At 45.1% G+C, this 18965-nt stretch overlaps 1 protein-coding gene across 5 annotated transcripts in view; it reads left to right on the top strand.

Moving 5' to 3' along the window:
* The window catches only part of SLC24A3 (solute carrier family 24 member 3), a 185201-nt gene that overhangs the window by 130368 nt on the left and 35868 nt on the right, over positions 1–18965 (top strand). For all 5 annotated transcript variants that reach the window (XM_049801139.1, XM_049801136.1, XM_049801138.1 and 2 more), the window contains one exon: positions 290–393. In XM_049801139.1, the coding sequence (XP_049657096.1) occupies positions 290–393 (104 nt within the window). The remainder of the gene's footprint in view (positions 1–289; positions 394–18965) is intronic.

The following is an 18965-nucleotide window of genomic DNA, read 5'->3' as shown; positions in this document are numbered from 1 at the left end:
ATGTGTATTGCCATAATGTTGGATCGCAAGACCAGGAGGTTGGTGACTTAGACATGTCTAAGGTATTTGGTTTTCATTAGACAATCTATCTATCTATTCATTAGACAAGTTCTGCCACCTTTATTCACCCTAGTACCTTTCTCTGCAAGTTGCCCTATTAAATATGAGAAAAAGTGGTAGAATGAGTACATGTCTTTAGATTCATTAATGGGGCGTGAGGTCTGCAATTTTTTGTGGAAAAATTCTGCTCTTTCCAATTTACACAGCTTGCCTTGAACTTGTTTTTCAGGTGTGTTTATCACAAAAGGAGACGTAGGTGTTGGAACCATCGTAGGCTCGGCTGTATTTAACATTCTCTGTATTATTGGCGTGTGTGGGCTTTTTGCAGGACAGGTAAGAGCATTTAATGATTCTTAACAGTTCTTGCTTCATCCTGTGCCTTGGCTGTACTGTGAAATCAGCTGCCAGGTTCACAACCTTGCCACAGATTTCTCTGGCTTTGTTCTTTTTAATAGGGCCCTATGCTATTCCTCTTGCATTTTTGAAATGAAAAGCAGAACAGCAAATGTCACCTCAAGCTGTCCAAGATACGTGTGTGGTCAAGAGAATACAAGTTAGTTATTTAACACCTCCTCTTGGTATCTATTGAAGAATGCGTTGTGGCGTTTGTATCTGGTTCTTTAGACCAGAGGAGCCAGGGTGTCTGTGCCTCTGGCTGGTAAAAATGCACATGGTGAGCCAGGCAAGATACCTCTGAAAGAACAGTGACACTTCTGGAGCATCACAAAAGATGCTGCCTTTGTGCAAGGTGGTTTCAGATACATGTGCTGAGCTGGCATAATGTTGTTGGTGACTGGCATGACTTACGAAGTTGTATGAGAAAGATACAGTCTTTGCTTGTATTTTATCTCATTATTTATATCCCGAATCACAGAATGGTTTATGTGGGAAGGGACTTCTGGAGGTCTCTGATCCAAAGCCCTCACCACCCTGACCCCCCCAACTCAAAGCAGGGCTGATTTGGAAGTTGGATCAGGGCCTTGTCCAGCCAGGTTTTGAATACTTCCAAGGATGCCCCAAGTTTTTTCCTCACTAGCAATAAGGCTGTCCTTTCCTAGTATGATTTCTGACTGTTTTCCAGCATGTCAAACTGCTTATGACAACACAAGCTATTCATCTGAAATTAAAGTAATTAAGTTGTGAGATCTGAGCTGCTGTCTGAATTGCAGACATGATCGACTGTATAATTAAATATCTGAATCTGCATTCACCTTAACACTTGCCAACATGCCCAGTATTTTTACAGTCTCACAAAATGTTCTTTGAAATGTTACTGTGCAGACTTATTTGTGAAGAGGAGAAGCAGCATAACATCAACAGGGCAATAGGATAACTAGCTCCAGAAGCAGAGCGTAAGAGAAGGGCCCTGTATAACTTGGTCAGTATGAGAAAGCATGCAGGGAGATTGGGCTTTCCTGGGAAAGTCTGTAATCCAATCTTATTTGCATTAGGAGTGAACCTTTTCAGGATGAAGATGAACATTTTCACTATGGGGAAGCTTCAGGAAAAGCCCACAGTGGTAATTTTAGCCACGTAAGCTCCCTTGATTTGCATGGGAACATGCAGCTGGAAGCTACACATGCTCAACATGTTAGTGGTTCTACTGTAACTCTTACTATGAAAGCCCAACTGATTCAGGCCGATTTGTAATGACCAAAGCTTTCCCAGGGCATGCAGCTGTGTTCCCCATAGGGGGAACACAGGAGGTATTCTTCTGTAATCAGTAGCACTTTTTGCCCAGGTTGCTTTTTTCAAGCAAATTAAGACAATTAACTGTTTAGCACAGTGGCAAAGGAGCTAATTCTTCTGATTTTTACTCTCCATGGTATTGATTGCATGCATCAAACCTGCTAAAAAAAATTAGGTACAAATCACAGCTTTCAGTAGAGAAGGCTTGCTACAGTTTGGGGGTTGACGGAGAGTGTCAGTCTTCTCGAGAGACCATTTACAAGTAGGGGATGTTTGTTTCTGAAGGCTATAACACAGCTGAAATGCTCTTGTAAATGCCTTCGGCCTTCCGGGTGTGGTAGCTTTCAGAAGTTCAAAGGGGAGATTGTCTGCTGTAAGTCATCCTAAGCGTGGTCTGCAAGTCTCTTTCAAGCCAAGAATTGAGATTTTTACTGATTTGTCCCAACTTTGTTTTCCCTGACTCTGCTAGTGATTTGCATTGTGGGTTCATCAAGTCACTTAACCTCTGTTTGCTGCAGTTTAACCCACAGAGGCTGGGTGAGAATTGGAATGATTGACATCACTGCGTGGAATCATGATTTAAATGAGCAAATAAGAAACCTCAATTTAAATAATTCCAGCATTCTAGATAAAACTCTGCTTTGATTTGTGCTTTTCATTTTTTCCCACTCCCAGCCCTTCACCAAAAAGTCATTCACTTTTACTGGTGTGATTCATCTTTTTGTTTTGTGCTTCTATTAATAGGAATTCGGTTTTATTAGCAATAATGTCTCTATAGATGCACTAACATAGGTGCTAAATTTGGTTGACGGTTGGGTTTTAATTCTGCTGGGGACCTGGATCTCAGTTTTGAGTTGCCTTGTAATGGGCTGGGTGAGCCTGGAGGCAGGCTGTTGGTCTAAGCTGCTTGCTGTGCTCCAGCTCAGTTAGAGCAGGATTTTCCTCTTCTGAGCTCAGACCTGCGGAGTCAGCAGCTGGAGTCCTCTGATTTTCAGATGAGACCAGTGAGTCAATGGGCAGGGATTTACAAGCCTAACTTTGTTGTCTTGTGAGCCTCCCCTGAGGCTGTTCAGGACACAGACCTGTTTTCTGGGACTCCAGTCCTGGAAAGCGATGTTCAGGCATCTCGGTTTGAGGCTGGAAGGCTTTGGGGTTTGTCAGGTGGCAGGAGAGAAGCAGATAATTAAGACCACACCTGTGGCAGTTTCAACCTGGTGATGCTCATGTGGCCTTCACGTTCATCAAAACACATCATTAAATAAATGCTCTGGTGTTGGGAAGTGGCTGCTGCAAGTTGCCAGGGTGGACAAGAAGGACTGATGCTCTGTTCCCCCTCTGTCTTACATGTGGGATGCCTCTGGCAGGGGAGGGACAATATCAAGACGATCACACCGCTGATGTCCACAAGGGGAATTGTGGAGGGGGCAGACGTAACCTCACCATGGCTTTCCTGCAGCACCTGCCAGCAGTAGCAGCAGTGTTCCAGTGGGAGCTTTTATGTGTTGATGAGGGCGATTTGCAGCTGCAGTTGTGGTAGGTAGCAAGTTGGGATCCCTCTAGCTGGTCAGTACCTGACAGCACAAGCTGCTGTTCGGATGCTGTGTTGCTTGGAGATACCAGCGGTCCAGGAGGTGGACGGAGAGCAGCACGGGGAGCAGTGCTCAGTAAGCCGTAACTCCGTGGCAGGGCTGCTTCATCCTCTCCTGGGGTGCTCAGCTCAGAGCTGGGGGAGGAAATGTCTCTGTGCTGGAGACTGTGGGGCAGCTGCCAGGTGGCAGAGTGCTTGGGAGTGCTGTATTCCCTGCGGGTTGGGAAACCCAGAACTAAAACCTGCAGGGGAGTTCTGCAGCATTTCCATAAGCCCTCTTTATTTTTGCAGAACTGTTTGCTATCATAAGAAAGCCTTTTTTTGGTTGGTTGTTTTTTTTTTTTTTTTTTTTGACTGGTAAAAGGTTGAATTAAAAAATACTGGCCAGCTCTCTCCAGGATATGTTTTATTTTTAAATTAGGTTGTAGTATGTATGTGCTATGTTGGATGTATTATTCTTTGGCTTAAGAAAATACTGGGTTTGGCTATGTGCACCTTATTTAAAAAAAGAAGCAAACCCACAGCCCCAAGAAGCTGGTATGCATTGACTTGAACACCAACTCTAATTGATTATTTTTCTAAGCCTTTAATAGTTGGTAAGTGCACACTTCTCAGAATAAATCAGAATAGACATCCCACTGCTGGAACTGGAGAAGGAAAGTATGATGCCCACACCTCTCTATGACACTACACACCTAAAAACTGCGCTAAAAGAGCATTGTTAGGGTTGAAAGTCAAACACTGAAAAGTTAGAAAGTAGCAGCGCTAAGCTTCCTTGTGCAACCTTAATTTGCCCCCCTGGTGTGTATGCATTATTATACAGTCTTTAATTACAGGATCCCATGCTGGTTTCTCCACAGGGTCCCTGCCTCCTGCTCACTTAATGAGCAGCTATTCATTATTTTGTTTTCTCTTCATTGTTCAGTGTGTGCCCTTCTGCCTTATTTACCAGGCTCTATTCAAGTCCTGTTCCAGAGGCAGAATTATTAATTTCCTCTTGAACTTCTGCCGATCTCATTGCTGTTGTATCTGAGCAGCTGATGAACAAATAATTAATTTTCTCCAAACCTCTGTGAGATGAAGGGATGTTTTAAAGATGGGGAAATGAAGCACAGAGAGATTAAATACAAAAGAATAACTTGTCATTTTAGGTGCCAATTAGAGCTGGCACGGGCCTGTTGTTCCCCTGAATGTATAGCAACCTGTATCATGTTCTGTGTTCAGAGGGCAGCTCCTTCTGGCTCCAGATGCTGCTCCCACTGCTCCTGCTGCTCCACCTCAGCATTACACAAGGGTTTCCTTGCTGGGCTGACCTTGGTTTAAGTGGTCATCTCAATGTCCATACAGCGCAGCTCTCCCTGGGAGCATTCAGCTGCTTTAGCCATATGAGCCCCTTTTCTTCTCCTTGGTCCCAGCTCAGAAGGTTCCACCTTCTGCAAGGGGACACACAAAACACCTCGGTCGTCACGAGCCCTGGCTTCATCCCTAGGACTGTTCTTGACCTGAATTAAGCAAGTGACTTAACTGCTTCACCTCCTAACATTTAGTGCTTGTTTTTGCTAGCATGATGATGTTCCTTCTAAGCACCCAGATGCTCCAGGTTTCTTTCCATTCGATCTGTCTCTCCCCCTCACCCCATATTTCATGGGGCTTGAGAGAAAAGCTTTCTCCAGACAGATTTTCCCCCCAGATCATGGATCCACCCCATAGCTTTCTCTCAAGCATTCAACTTTCCCCCAGTCCCACAGTGGTCTAGATCCCTTCTCCTCTTCCTGCTCCTCTGCTCTCTGGTGTCTTGACCTGATGACTCCTGGCTAACTTTATCCATGCCAGGGAGGCACCTTTGGAGGTACAGGAGCCTGCTCTAGAGCCAGAGCAATTGCATTTTCCACTGTTTTCATCTCCTCCGCCAGCTGCAGACTTGGTGTACCCCCCAGGCAGTTCATGCTGGACTGCTTGTGACACATCTGCCCTTACTCTGCCCACAGCTGGAGGACCCCACCAACCCTGCTTTGTAATCTCAGCAGAGACGCAGCCACAGCGAGAGGCTTCCTTCTGGACACATCTCTGGAGTCACTAAAAGGCCTGTAGCACAGCTCCCTTAGCCAGCACGGCAAGTCTAAATCAGGAAGCCCCAATGTGCCCACGTGCTCTCCTTACTCTGAACACCCAGTAGGTCTCAGGCTGCGCTGCATCTCAATTCAACACACTCCTACGGTGGTTGTCACCTCTGCCATTGGAGTAGGAGGCTTCCCCATCCATGCTCAGAGCGAGCTGGAAATTGGTATGGAGATCTTGGCCACCCTGGCTGCAGGCACCGTCCCAGGTTTCGCTGGTCCACAGCTGAGCCCTGCTTGTCTCTTGCCCTGGCTCATGGGGGAAGATGCTGCTGGGAGCTGGTGCTGTGTGAAGGGGAAAAGTGCTTAATGCTTAGCAGTCAGTCTGAAGTAGCTTGGGAGCAGGCTGCCAGAAGCCCTCAAGCAAGGCAGTAATTAGAAAAGCTTCCACTTCGTTTCTTTATTTATGTCTTTAATTTTGAAATTTTAAGGAATTTATCACCTTGGTAGCTAGAGCCCCAGTCCTGCAAGCAATTGCAGCCAACTCATTTCTGCAGACTGAGCTGCTTGCAGGATGGGTGTCCAGAAGCCACACAACTTGTTTATACCGTCTGCTGTTACACTTCGCTTCAGGGTTTCCAAATAACTGTGGTAGTGTTGTAATGCTCCTGAAGAGCTGCTCTCATGCTGAAATCCAATTGATGTAGATGAAAATCAGCTTTAATATATCCTTGTTCTCTTTTTTTTCTTTGTGGCCCAGCCCCAGAAAGGACAAAGTTGGGCTGGAAAATGGATTGGTTTGAATAATGTCAACAGACTGGGGAGATTAACCATGTGGCTGTCGTACGCCAGCCCAGAGCTGAAGTTGTGCGTGTTACAAACTCTAGGGAAGGATTAACAAATGCAAGCAAGCAAAATTGCTTTAAAGAACCATAAAGACGTTTCTGTTAGTGTTAAGTAATATAAACCCCATGTCTCCCTTGTTTGTTTTTAAACAGTGCGGAAAATTTGAAAAGGTTTCAAATTCAGTATAAGTCAGAGACACCTCTACCCATCAGACCCTTAAGAGTTGGTGGGCTTCTTACTAATTTCGAAACCAAGGTGGTTCTAGATTGTATAAGAAATATTTGTGCCATGGTTTGTTACTGAAAAGTAGAAATGTGTGTGTCAGTAGCCTGAAAATCAAAGACTTGATTTTCTCTTCCAATTAGTGTTGATGACACTTTGAGGATCACCATTGAGGATTCTGGACTGGAGGGATTTCTCTTTATTTCTGTCACTTCTCACTGATATGAGCAATGAAATCACCTGAGGTCTTTATCCTTGGCCTAGGAGGACCAATTTTCAAAAAGTGACAATCATTGCAGGCTGCCTGTGTTTTTAACGGCCAAACTGAAACCGCCTGTAAAGGCTGGATTTTCTAAACTAGCATCCACACTCTGAAAATCAGATCTCTTTTTAAGATATCTTAAATGGGGCCTCTGGAAGCTGAAGAACTCAACCTCTGATGCATTTTGAAATCTCTGACCAAGGCATATTTAGAGAGATAGATAAAGCTTACCTTTGTGAATGGCTGAGCGCAGCCCACTTGGCTGTGGCAGTGAGCCTTAGAAGCTTCTTTCTTCTTGCATCCTCTTGCAATATTCTGCTGATGTCTTACACGCACTCACACCCTGAGGAAGATTTGCCTTATTTCAACTGTGCAGTGGGTGCATTTTTGAAGCTGTAGTTGGTTTTAATATATGCAAATGTATTAAGAATTGTCCTCCTTCCCCAAACACTGATGTAGTACAGTTTGGATATGTCTGTAGCTGTTTCCTCAGCTGTCCATACACCTGTGGCACTAATGCATATTCTTTCAATTGTACAGCTAAGTCACATAGCCCAAACATCATTTATTTAGCTGCTGTGCTTGCTTTGCTTTCTACTGGCAAAGAGGGAGTACGAGAAAGTAAGAGAATGCTGCAAGAGATGAAACGGTAGCAGATGCAGCCCTTCAAACAGAAGTTCAGCAACGTTTCACGGGGATGCGTGCTAGGTAGCAGGGAAGAGGTACAGGCATGGAGTCTTCTGTCTGCATTGTGATGGATCTTATTAGGCTTTTTACATGGTAGCAAACCAACTGTGTATGGCGAGATTGGCCTTAGCCCAGGGTCCCCTCCAAGCCTCAGTCACTCTGTTGTACCTTCTCTCACTCTCATGTTTGTGCTTCACAAATTCTTCGCTCCTTCCACTGCCCTCTTGTCATCCTTGGTGGCAAGGATGTGGGATTCTTGGAAGCAGTCAATGCTTGCTTAATTCAGCTCTCGTTCAAGCCAGCACAAGCAGAGTTTGTTCAGTTTTGAAAATTCCCCCATCCAGATTCTTTTCTTTTTTGCAGCTCTGCTGCTTTCCCCTGCATGTCATCCAGTCCTCCTCTGTCCTCATGCAGCCCTAAACTGCAGCCTTTTGCAGTGTTGCAGAAGAGGATGAAGGATGAGAAGAGGAGGTTAGTGAACAGTGCTTAAGTGAAAGCAGTGTAACCATGAGTTGCAAGTCACTCCAGCGTTAGACTGTAATTTTTAATCTGCATAGCTTGATTTGTTAATTACCATTTAACTGCTGTGTTTTTCAATTGAGTTCTAGTTTCTCTGTTTCACCTTTCCCCAGAACAAGACAGGCTGCTCTGGGTGGAGCAGTGGACAATGAATGCTGGGTTGTGCCAGAGACGTTCTTGTATTTTTAGAGGTTCTTCCAGTTATTTCTTCTGTCAAGGGGTCTAGTTGGTGACCAGGTGTCATTCCTCAATATACTGGAGTAAAAAAGGACTACCTTGACTGTCTGACCTGCCGCCTTCTGCTCCAGTGGTATTCTTTTACCTGGGGAAATAAACTAAATTCAGAAGGCTCATCTCTGTCCAAGTCGTGGTAAACCCTTGTCTAAGCTAAGGATGCCTCTCAGAATCATCAGCTGACGTGCGTTCAGTTTTATCTCAGCATGAAAATATACCTAAGAAATAGGTATTGCGAACAGTGAAGAGCTGAGAGAAGGAAACTGAGCAGAGATTTAATAACCAGGTAGAACATTGTTTATTGAAGAGACTGGGACTTTTGTAATCTATTTTTAACCTAGTTCTGTCATACAGTTAGCTTGCATGCGTCTTAATCTTTTAAGCTTTAATTTCACTGACAACAAGTAATTCAGACTGGAGTCGTTACTGACCTTTGGCTTTATGATTGCATTCATGAGGTGTTTTTTTTCTTCTCCTGGATTGTGGAGGAGTTTTGGGAGGGGAGAGGTGGAATATTGACTTTTTTTCTTTGTTGGTGTGTGACCATCAGTGGAAAACACTGATGGAGGAGTAATTTAAGGAGAACTTAATGCCAACTGTTGGGACTGTACACTGCTCTTGTAGTCCGGGGCACAATGTTTTTTAGTACTGGCAACGTTTTATAGTGACTGTGGGCCTGCTTTTTTACTGATAGAATTGTTTTGCAGACTTGAAAGCAAGAAGGGGACAGAGTAATAAGCCAGACAGGGATCCAGCACTGAGACTTACAGTGAAGACAGAAATTGTTGTAGAAGTCAGGGCTGTGGTCCTGATGGGAACATAGAGCTGCTGGCACGGCCATGTGTACATGAAACCCCAAGTATCAGAAGAACAGAGAGAGGATGCTGACAGCATCGTTCCCACTGTCTTACAGAAAGTCAGGCAGTCAGTAAGCAGTTTAGATTGCAGACAGGACAGAAAGATGTCAATGGAGTTGCAGGACAGAGAGGCATCAGTTAGTATAGAGATGCTGCCCAAGGGTCCTAAAGGCTGAATGGCTGCAGCCTTTCTGTATGGCCTAGTAAAGTCCTCCCAGCTGCACGGCCAGCAGCAGAAGTTACCTCCTGCCTTGGCTCTCTTCCCTGCTGCTGTCTAGGCAGGGAGCTGAACGGGCTCCTCTGCCTCTTGCATTCTTCTTTGTGTTTTATCAGAGCAATCGTGGAGGATGTTCACCCACTGTAAAAGCAGCAGAGTGCTCCTTTTCTCTGGTGTTTTCCTGCTGGGATGTTTGGCACTGGCAGACAACAGAGCAACTCTGAGTGATAAAGCAAATCAGATTCCTTTCCAGCTCCCCCTTTAACCCAAGTGGTGTTATCTTGGGAATTGGGTACTTGTGGAGTTATAGCAAATTTTTAGCCATTGTGAGAGCAAACATGGTTTCTGTTAACTGTGCAGTCTGTTTGTTAACCAGAAAACACTGAAGGTAACTTTGTCCTGTTCTCTCTGAGTGTCATGCTTTGTCTCCACAATGCTGCTACATAGCATCAACCTGTGTGTGGTGAATAAGCTCTGTCAGAGGTACCTGTTACACCATAACCCTTTTGGTCTCCTTTTGGAGAGGTCCGACCAGCTCTACAAGCATTCTGTCATTCCCAGAGTAACTTTGTCTCCCAGAACTAGGCCAGCAGCATGCATGAAATCACTATTCCTGCACTGGGTGCCAGTTTAGCAAAGTGACAAATAAATGCTTAGCTTGAAGCAGGGCTGCTTGCATCACTTCTGTCTGGTAAGGCATGCAAGCCTAGATTGTGTGGTGTCAGGGGCCTGGCTTTAGCATCCAAGTTGAACCAGAAGCCACACAGTGAGGTCAGTGAGATTGGACCTACTGATGATTTTTTTTTTTTCCTCCTCTTAAGGTCCTTGTTGCTGTTGTGATAGCACCTAGTAGTCTCAGTTGTTGATCAGAACTCCACAGTACTGTGTGTTATGCAAATACAGAGCTAGAACATAGCTCTTGAGTCTGGAAGCTGGTGATCAGAGTGTACAACGGGAGACAAGAGGACGGACCGAGCGGGCAGATGGGAAAGCGCAAGGATGCTGTGGTGGAGCAGCAAGGCAGCTGCTTAACACGTAATGAGTGATTTATGGGCTGTGTGGGCACACCAAGTGTTTAGCACTGGTGAGGTGTTTATTGGAAGCTCCTCTCAGGCCCAGTGACAACTTGATGGTACTCACAGAAGACCGTCTTTTGCTTCAGGAAGATGTGATGGGGACTGGTGCAATGGGCAGATCGGGTGCCAGGATTGCTGTCTGGATGGCGAATGATCCAGGACTGGTCTGGCCGTCATAGAAGTTGCTGTGATTTTTTTATATTAGCATTTCAAAACCTTCTTCACAGAATTATATTCAATACTAGGATACAAATAAGGGAGGCAATCAGAAGAGTTGAAAATGGATTCCTATCAGCATCAAAACAAGTCTAGCTCCTAATTGCCACTAAACACCATCACTGTTTGAGGTCAAGTTTTCTCTGTCAAAATTCACACACAGATCAATAGTGTGGACTTAACCATTGGTAGGATTTTTTTCTTAAACCATTTGTAGTGTAGAAGCAAGGGAAATCACAACATCTTTTTATGTCTGACAAGGACTGGCTAGTCTGAGGAGACTGGGAAATGTTTACCCTGTGGACACCTTCCTGTACCGTGTCTACAGCTGTTGAATTCTGCTGCAAATCCTGCACAGAATTGCCTGCAGTCCAGGAGACATCTGCAAATGCAAGTCTTCAGGGTCCTGCTGCCTTGGCTCTGTGGGAATCTGAGCTAAAAAGGCAGGCTGATCTGAATAACTCATGGACGATTATGACTACCAATTGAGCAGGGAAATATTTTTGGCTTTGTCCTGAGGTTTGGACAGTGTCCACTGTTTCCATTCTGAGAATGTCACAGAGACAGATTGCTGCCGCACTAATGAAAATATCAAGAGCTGCTTAGAAAAGCAAATATTCTTGGGGAAATAATGAGAATAAATTGAGTTGGTCTGCAATGTACGAACTGGGAGCCGGAGTGACGGTTGAACTCTGCAGAGAATGGCTAACCAGCGGTAAAATTAGGGGGCTGGTAATTGGAAGGAAGCCTTTGTCCCAGCGAGTCCATTAGATCAGAGCTGCTCAGCAGTTACTGGCTTAGAGAGGCATATTTTAAGGCCTGGATTTTTTTTAGCCTGACCTGTGCTCATATTTTATGTTTCACTTCAGTCAGGAGGGGTATTTAGTCTTGGTCAAAGCCCTAAGCAAGCCCGAATGCTACACTGCAGGACCCTGGTGTCTTTGCCAGGAGGTACTCAGTAAAGATTAGGGTTAGGGGACTGAGCTGGATACTCATAGTGTCCCAGGATGTTGGGACAACTGTGACCCCAGTATGTGGACAGCAGGGAGACATCACCATGGGGTACAGAAGGCAGCATCTCCATCTGCTCCCTAGCATTTGGTCCAGGACATCCTACTGTGCTCTTAGTCCCAGCACAGGAGCCTTCGGCTGATGTTGACTGCCTGGTGGCTTTCCAGGAAGGCTGCACAGGCAGCAGTGGCTTTTCATGAAGGAATCTGTCTAAAATTTCAACGGTTGCAGAGTGGTTCAGCATGCTAGGAGGGGACATGGCAGTTTGGCAGCCAGTCTCACCTATCCTTCACCTGTGCAGTGGGGCTGTCCCAGCTGGAGCAGGAGCCTGCTCCAGCCACCATGGAGAACTTTCCCTTTTCTGTGGTTTCTCATACCTCTGCAGCTCTCAAACGCAACCTCCTCGCAAAACATCCAGAGGTGTTTGGACCTTGCTTTCACCGATGTTTCTGTTCCTTCCAGGGACCGTAATGTGGGAATAAGCGTGATTGACTCACAGGTTCATGTCTGAGTCTGGCAGATGATCAGTGGGGGAGCAGCAAGGGGGAAAAGTATACCCTGTGATCTCTGCTGTATTTGATTTGCAGCTAATGATTATTAGCTTTCAAGTGGCTGATTTGTTCATTGCAGGTAGGATGTAATAATACCTAAAACAAGGGAAGTTTTGTGAAAATTAACTTGGAGGTCCCAATGGTCAGGTAGCTCCTCTCTTTGTAAACCCTGCTGGAAGATGGCAGTAATTATCGTAAGAAATTCCTTCCTGCCTTATATCTTCATTACAATTGCTATAGGACTGATACACTTAACAGTGAGAGAAAGTGGGTGCAGAATATTTAACATGCAGTTGCTATTTCCCACCTTCTGTTTGGTCACGACCTTTCAAACAGCACAAAGTCTGCAGCCTCTGAATCACAGACATCACCTTTAGTGCTCTGTTTGCTGTTTTTCCTGGCAGCTGAACGCTGCCAGGTGCTGTGGCCTGCCTTGTGACAGGGAGTACCTGCCTCCAGCCTGCCTGCATCCTCGAGCGGCTGCCTCTGGAGCCAGCAGAAACACTGCTGTCCCTTCTGGCAGGATTTGTCTTCTTCACTGACAGGAAAGATTGTGACCCTGGTTTGTGGGACATTTTACTAAGCAGGTGAGGCAGATTTGTTTGAGATGAAATGACCTCAGAGAAGGCGTGAAATGCATTGGAAGAGTATCCCCAAAAAGCCAATAGTGTGGAAGGATGTGACCAGAAGTCTGGTGAAAGTCATAGATGGATCTACAGCCTGCTTTAATATAGAGGTGAATACAAATAAGGCAGCGTAACTTTCTCACATTAATATGTGATGCTTCATTGATACCATGACCGGTGAGGATGAACAGGCAGCTGGCAGGATCCTTGTAATTACCTGAGCTGAGCAAGGAGTTTTTAAAATAATAACGGCAAAGTTAAAAGGCAGAGCCTGTGTCTTGTCAAGGGAGATTGAGAAGCCCTGAGAGATCAGTCCCCGTCAGGGCTGTCCCACAGAGTGAGGCCTTTGACAGATTCACCAAAGGCAGTCAGGGATATTCGGCTTCTCAGAAGTCAGGATTTCCCAAGCTGCTGTCAAGACAAGCGGAAAGAATTTGCCTTTCCTTGCTTTTCCATACAGATTGACAGATGATGGAGCAGCACAAAATCTGAGGGGTCTTTTTAACTTTTCTGGTTTGAGCTGCTATCTTATGAGGGGTGTTTCAGCTGGCTGCATTGGTCATGGGAAAGGAGAGGGTCCCTCAAGGTGTGAACTGTCCAGTTGCGGTCCACTGTGGCCACCAGCCTAGTGATTCACCTGGCCCACAGCCTGCTTGCAAGCTGTCCCTGGAACTGTGAGCTGACCTCAAGGTCAACCACTGACTCTAGGCTTGGACCAGTTTCCAAAGGCTCAGACACTTGCCTGCCATCATCCGACATGTGGGAGCAGCTCATCAGCTGCACGTATATCCACACACAGATGCACACAAGGCCTTGGGACCAGGAGTGAGCCATGGTGTATCACAGTCCTCTGCTTGCACTGGAGGAAACTTGGTGGCGTATCTGGTGAGGGAGGTTGGGCACTGTTGGTGTTCACCCTCTGTGAGATGTGTGTGCCCAGGAAGATGCCAAAGCTCTGTTGCAGGAGAGCTCTGTGTGAGAGAGGCACCAACTCTGTGGTGGACAGCAGCCCTGGCTAATTGGTGCCGGTCTTTGTAACGATGTAAGGGCTTCAAGGAACTGCCCCAGAGGTTTTATTCATATTCCAGAAAAGTGCTATGATTTTTAAGTGCCACCATTTGTAGGAACTGTAAGAATCCCTTTATTTCTGTCTCGTTCACATACATATCTCTTTAACTGCTATGACTTTTCAGATTTGAATGAACCTTACACTATATTTAACCAAATAAGAGGCAGTGGAACCTATTAAATTTTACCTAGGCATGGTGAAGTAGATTTTCTTCTTATTTCTACCCAGCACTGACAGAGATGACAAACTGCTCAGAACTTTTAATTTTGCAAATGAAGCACAGTTCTATCTTTAACATAAATGTGTGGCATACAAGGATCTGTCCTTGTAGGCAAGTTTTGCTGTGTCCAATAAAGTCATTTCCCTCTCTCCCAAGTACCTGGTGGAGAAAGTGTCTCGGTCATTTCGTGGAAGATATTTTAATTTTCTGCTTGGCTTGACTGAGCAGCTGTGACTTCAGGATGATTGGTTGGATTTGCATAAGGTCATTAAGATCCAATAATGATGTTTATTGCTAAGACATCTGCCATTTATATTCCTGGAGAGCAAGTAAAATTAAACCTCAACTAATATCACTGTTATTACCAGTGCAGTTAATGACAATGAAACCCATCAATAAGTGAAGATTTCACAGTGAAGTGTAGGTAATTCTCTTCCTGAAACTCTCAACCCACTGGAGTGATGGTAGGCTGTGTGAGCCCAGCAGGCTGTCTTTAGATGAATGCTGATTTGGTTGTTACCAGGGTCGTGTTTGGACAGAGGGGGTTACTAAGCGTATCACTACCACGTTCTAGAACTATGCATGTGTTGCCTCTGGATGGGATAGCAAAGTATGTATGTGCTCTGAAGCTTCTCCCTTCCTAGATCTCTTCAGCTGTGGCTCTGATACTTCAGCTCATAGGCTCTGCTGTGACCTCTCTCTTCAGTGGGTTGCAGCAGTGCCTGGGTTTGGTTGCTGTGAGGTAAAAAACAGGGCTTTGCTGCGGACTGAATTCTGCAGACCATGAAGAACTGCTGAAGTGTTGCTGGATTTCATCTTCCCGTCCTCTTCAGAATGAGAGCTAGTACCTGAGGTAGACCCCTTTTTATTTTTTTATAATTCTAAATGCATAAGACATCTATTAACTACAAACTACTGCCAGTCTGATTTCCCTGAAAATCTGTCCCCGATCTCTACCCGAGTTCACTACTTACTGTAACATTGGCCAACAGTTAGTCATTTATCTTGCTTTGACATGAGATCCTATTGTATTATCACAGGGCTGATTTGGAGTTGTGTCAAGGATTTGCTGAGCAGTAGTGCCAGGAAAACACCATCTGGAGGGGACCCCACCAGGCTTTAAGAGCCACCCTTTGGCTCTAAGGGTAGCTCCTGCAAACCAGGAGTACCATGAGAGGAGGTTCCCACTGTGTGTCTTGCTGCAGCTGATTGAAGAGGCTGACACAGCACACTGCCGGCTGGTTGTGATGTTTCAGGGTGCCTGCAAGGTGTCACAGTGAGCAAGAGTTTTGTCAGTCAGCACAGACGAGCATTCAAAAACCAGATCCCAGCCTCTGTTAGGGTAGTGTAAGAGCTTCCCTAATTGCTTCTGTACAGTCCACATCAAAGTGGGGCAGCATGAAGACTGACCCAGATTCTCTGCTTCTGGATGCCTTTTGACAAGCCCTTAATGAGAATTTAAATGTATTGAATGAAAACTTGAGGGAGCAGCATCTGCTGTGAAGCCGTCCAGTTGCCTGCCTGTTCCTCTCGTCCCCAGCCTAGCAGAGCGTGGCAGCGGTATGTATTCCCTTGGCTTCCTGTCTCTGAGGAGGGGGAAGGACAACAGCAGGGAAAAGGGGCTCGAGTTTGCTGCCTGTTCTCTTAACCGGTCTTGCAGCATTGCCAGATAAGGCTGTCTCAGTTTACAGTCATCTTTCAGACTGTAGCTGACCATTGAAAGAAAAAGCTGCTTCTCTAGAAAAGAGCTTTGTGGCTCTCAGTACAGCCTCATTCAAACTTTGTGGAGTAAAATTCCAGACTGGTGATTAATTTGGAAGCACCCATGGACCTCAGAGCTGCATGGAAGGCCTACCCAAAATAGCAACCGTGGTCAGTCACTAAGGAGCATTTGCTTGTAGTGCAGTGTTGTAGGAGATGTTTGTATTAAAACTACGTCTAATGAATTAGAGACGTTCTACCACTTCCCTTTAAAACTCATGAGAAATGCTTATCTTTGCCCAAAAACACATTCTGCTGAATGGCAATCTCTGTCAAGATCTAACATCGATGTACCAAACTACATATGAAGAGTCAAGAACACCATGTGTGTGTCAGCTGGGAAGGAGATGCTTCCAGGTGTGAGGCGAGCAGTGGATTCATTGTCAGCGCATCTCTGTTGATCTCCGTAGACTCTTAAGGCTAATTGCTGCAGGGATTGTCTTTAATCTTTTGACACCCTTGCCCGAGCATTCCTGCCTGTCCACATTAACAAATTAAGTTACTAGCTCTTAATACCCGAAAATCTAGACCTTCTGTGCCAGAGGGTAACAGAGAAACAAGATCAGGAAGGTTGCTTCCAAAGCCTAGCATTTCCAGGCAGTGCTTGTAGCTGATCATTCAGCCCAAGAATGTCAAGCATAAAACAGGCCACGAGAGGAGAAAAAGCCCTGGAACAATTCAGAGTGAGAAAGATCTCTGAAGAATGTGGATGTGCTTAGATAATGTTCGACATGCTTCCCCTGGAAAGTTGAGCAGAGAAAATATCCAGCAGCGCATACCCCTCTGGACTGCCTTGCACCTTTGTTGGCTGGAGCCAACAGGAGCAGGAGCACAAACATCCTTGCTAAGGTAGCAGCAGCCATGTTCTGCATCACATGCTTCATCTTCGGCCCATCACCTTAATGGGGAGAGCAGGTGAGAAGCAGGCTTTAAAAAAGCCAGCTGGATGGCCTCTGTTGCCACGTCTCTTCTGGATGGGAGAAGAGCTTCCACACTGCTAAGGTGAGAGAAATAACGTGGAAGAGCAGAAGAAAGAACGGTCAATTTTATAGAGGATAAATGGTGAAGCCCTAGGATGGGGCACGGAGTGTATTGCTACTGGGCCCCTGGGTGCCCTGAGCTAACTTAGGTGGCAAGAGCAGCAGGTGCCAGTGTCTGATTTTCAGTGATTTTCTCCCCAGTGGCTTATCTCCTTGTGTGTGCTAGATGGACAAGATTGTGTGTGCTGCATGGGGCCACTGATTCAGGAGTCAAGAACTGCAGAAATCAGGTGGAACTGATAAATCTTGATTTCCCTGCTCTGCTGCTCTGCTCAGCCCTTCAAAAAGGGAAATAAGCATTCTGAGTAGTAAACGCTATATGTGAGAGTTTGCAGGGTGAAAGTTTACCAATGAGAAACCAAATATCTAATATGGGTAGTTTTACCCATAGGAATGATGCTGTGGCATGCAGGTGAGCATGCACTAGGGGTCCTCATCTGTGTTGCACTTGTCGGGGGCTGCTCTCATTTAAGCCTGGACTAAAGAACTCTTCCTTTCAGCTCTGGGGATGCCAGATTCAGTCCCCAGTGTAGTAGCCAAGAGAGGGCTACTGGGCACTTGTCTGGGGTTTGAATTTCAGATACTTCCTTTGAATGAAGGAAATGTGTAACCTGACAATCAGTGGTTTTACAGCTGCCTCCTGATGTTCAGCTTCCAAAGGACCAGCTCTCTGCTGGGTTACAGTATTGCTGAGTTAAAACTCAAATTTGATCATGTTTTTATCCAAGCTGATTGCTTCCCTGATTTCTTTTCTGCCTTAGTCTGCTATACTGCAGTTTAAGTGGTTTCCAGTGCATTAAGCTTTATGTGGAGTCCTTGGTTGCTGCAAGACTGTATGGCACAACTCAGGCATTCATGGTCTTGACAGTTATAACTAGACTACACGATTCTTGTCAGCAGGCTGAAAGTACTGCCATTTCCGTCCATGCTAATTAGCTCCTTTTACCCTCAGTGCATGGTTACCTTATGTGCACGGCTGTCCTGTATCAGATTCTTCTTCCCAGTGATCAAATGGTTCACAGACTTCAGTTAAATGACTCACGCCCTAACGAGAGCGGAGATTTAATTGCCCCGTAGTTACTGCATCAGGGAGACCTACTAGGATGTCTGTGAAATGTGGGCAGCCTGTACAAGTCCCAGGCATGAGCATGTTCCCTTCAATCCAGTCTGAAATCAATGCAAGAGTCCTTGTGATTCCCACAGTATCTCAGTCTGGGACTTTTGTGCACTAGGTCCCTGCTAGATAGCTGCATTTAAGCATCTGGATCTTAATGTGCTCATTCAGTGTCTGAGAAAAATTCCCTGGAAAAATATTGCAGACTGCTTTCTTGATATTGTAGAATACTTGTAGAATATCAAAGAACAGGAGAGATACTAGCTTGACTCTTTGTAACTGGAATATCTTGCTTTCGCAGGTTCTGCTGTGCTGCATGGTGACACCCCTTATACCCAGGAGAGAGTTTATTAGAATAGCAACAGTTGCCAACAAGCCTGTTCATATGGGGTTTGTCATTTGTTTCGGAAGTGTTGTAACTTTTATGCAGAGTTTAAGTTTACAGCTATAAAATCCCCACCAGCATCCATGCTGACAAAAGTGCATAGGACCTTAAGCAGTGTCATAAAAGCTGAGTGGAATAATGTCAAATTATTTTATAAACTCTCTTACAAAAATTCCTCAATCAAAATGAAGGGGCCTACTATCTATAAGATGTGAGATTTAATTAAGGATCTCTGAATAGAGTTATGAACCCAACTCCAGGTTTCTACATTTGGAAATTTCCATCATGAAGCATCTCCATTCATCTATCCCTACATACATTGAAATGTATGGTCAGCTGGTTCAAATATAATCTTACTCAAGGACTTTAAAGGCCTGCTTTATTATTTTAGATAGGAGTTTCTTACATGTCAGTGGTTGCATAAAGAGACTTTACACTGGGCATTAACATTGTAAGATTTAATATGCAGAGAAATGTGGGAAACTATTTTTGCTAGCACTCTGAAATAGGACCTTTCTTTAGATGTCATAGAAATGAAAATGAAGTTACTGTTTCTTTGACTGAATTCATGCAGAAGCATGACTTGGAGGATGTGGTCAGAAAATTCGTTTATACATTCAGGGGCCAGATCCAAATCAGTGTAAATTAGCCACCTCCC

The sequence above is a fragment of the Accipiter gentilis genome, chromosome 5 (assembly GCF_929443795.1).
Source record: "Accipiter gentilis chromosome 5, bAccGen1.1, whole genome shotgun sequence".
In the NCBI taxonomy this organism is placed as follows: domain Eukaryota; kingdom Metazoa; phylum Chordata; class Aves; order Accipitriformes; family Accipitridae; genus Astur; species Astur gentilis.
Note: the sequence above shows the minus strand (reverse complement) of the source record. Positions and strands in the feature narration are given on the sequence as shown.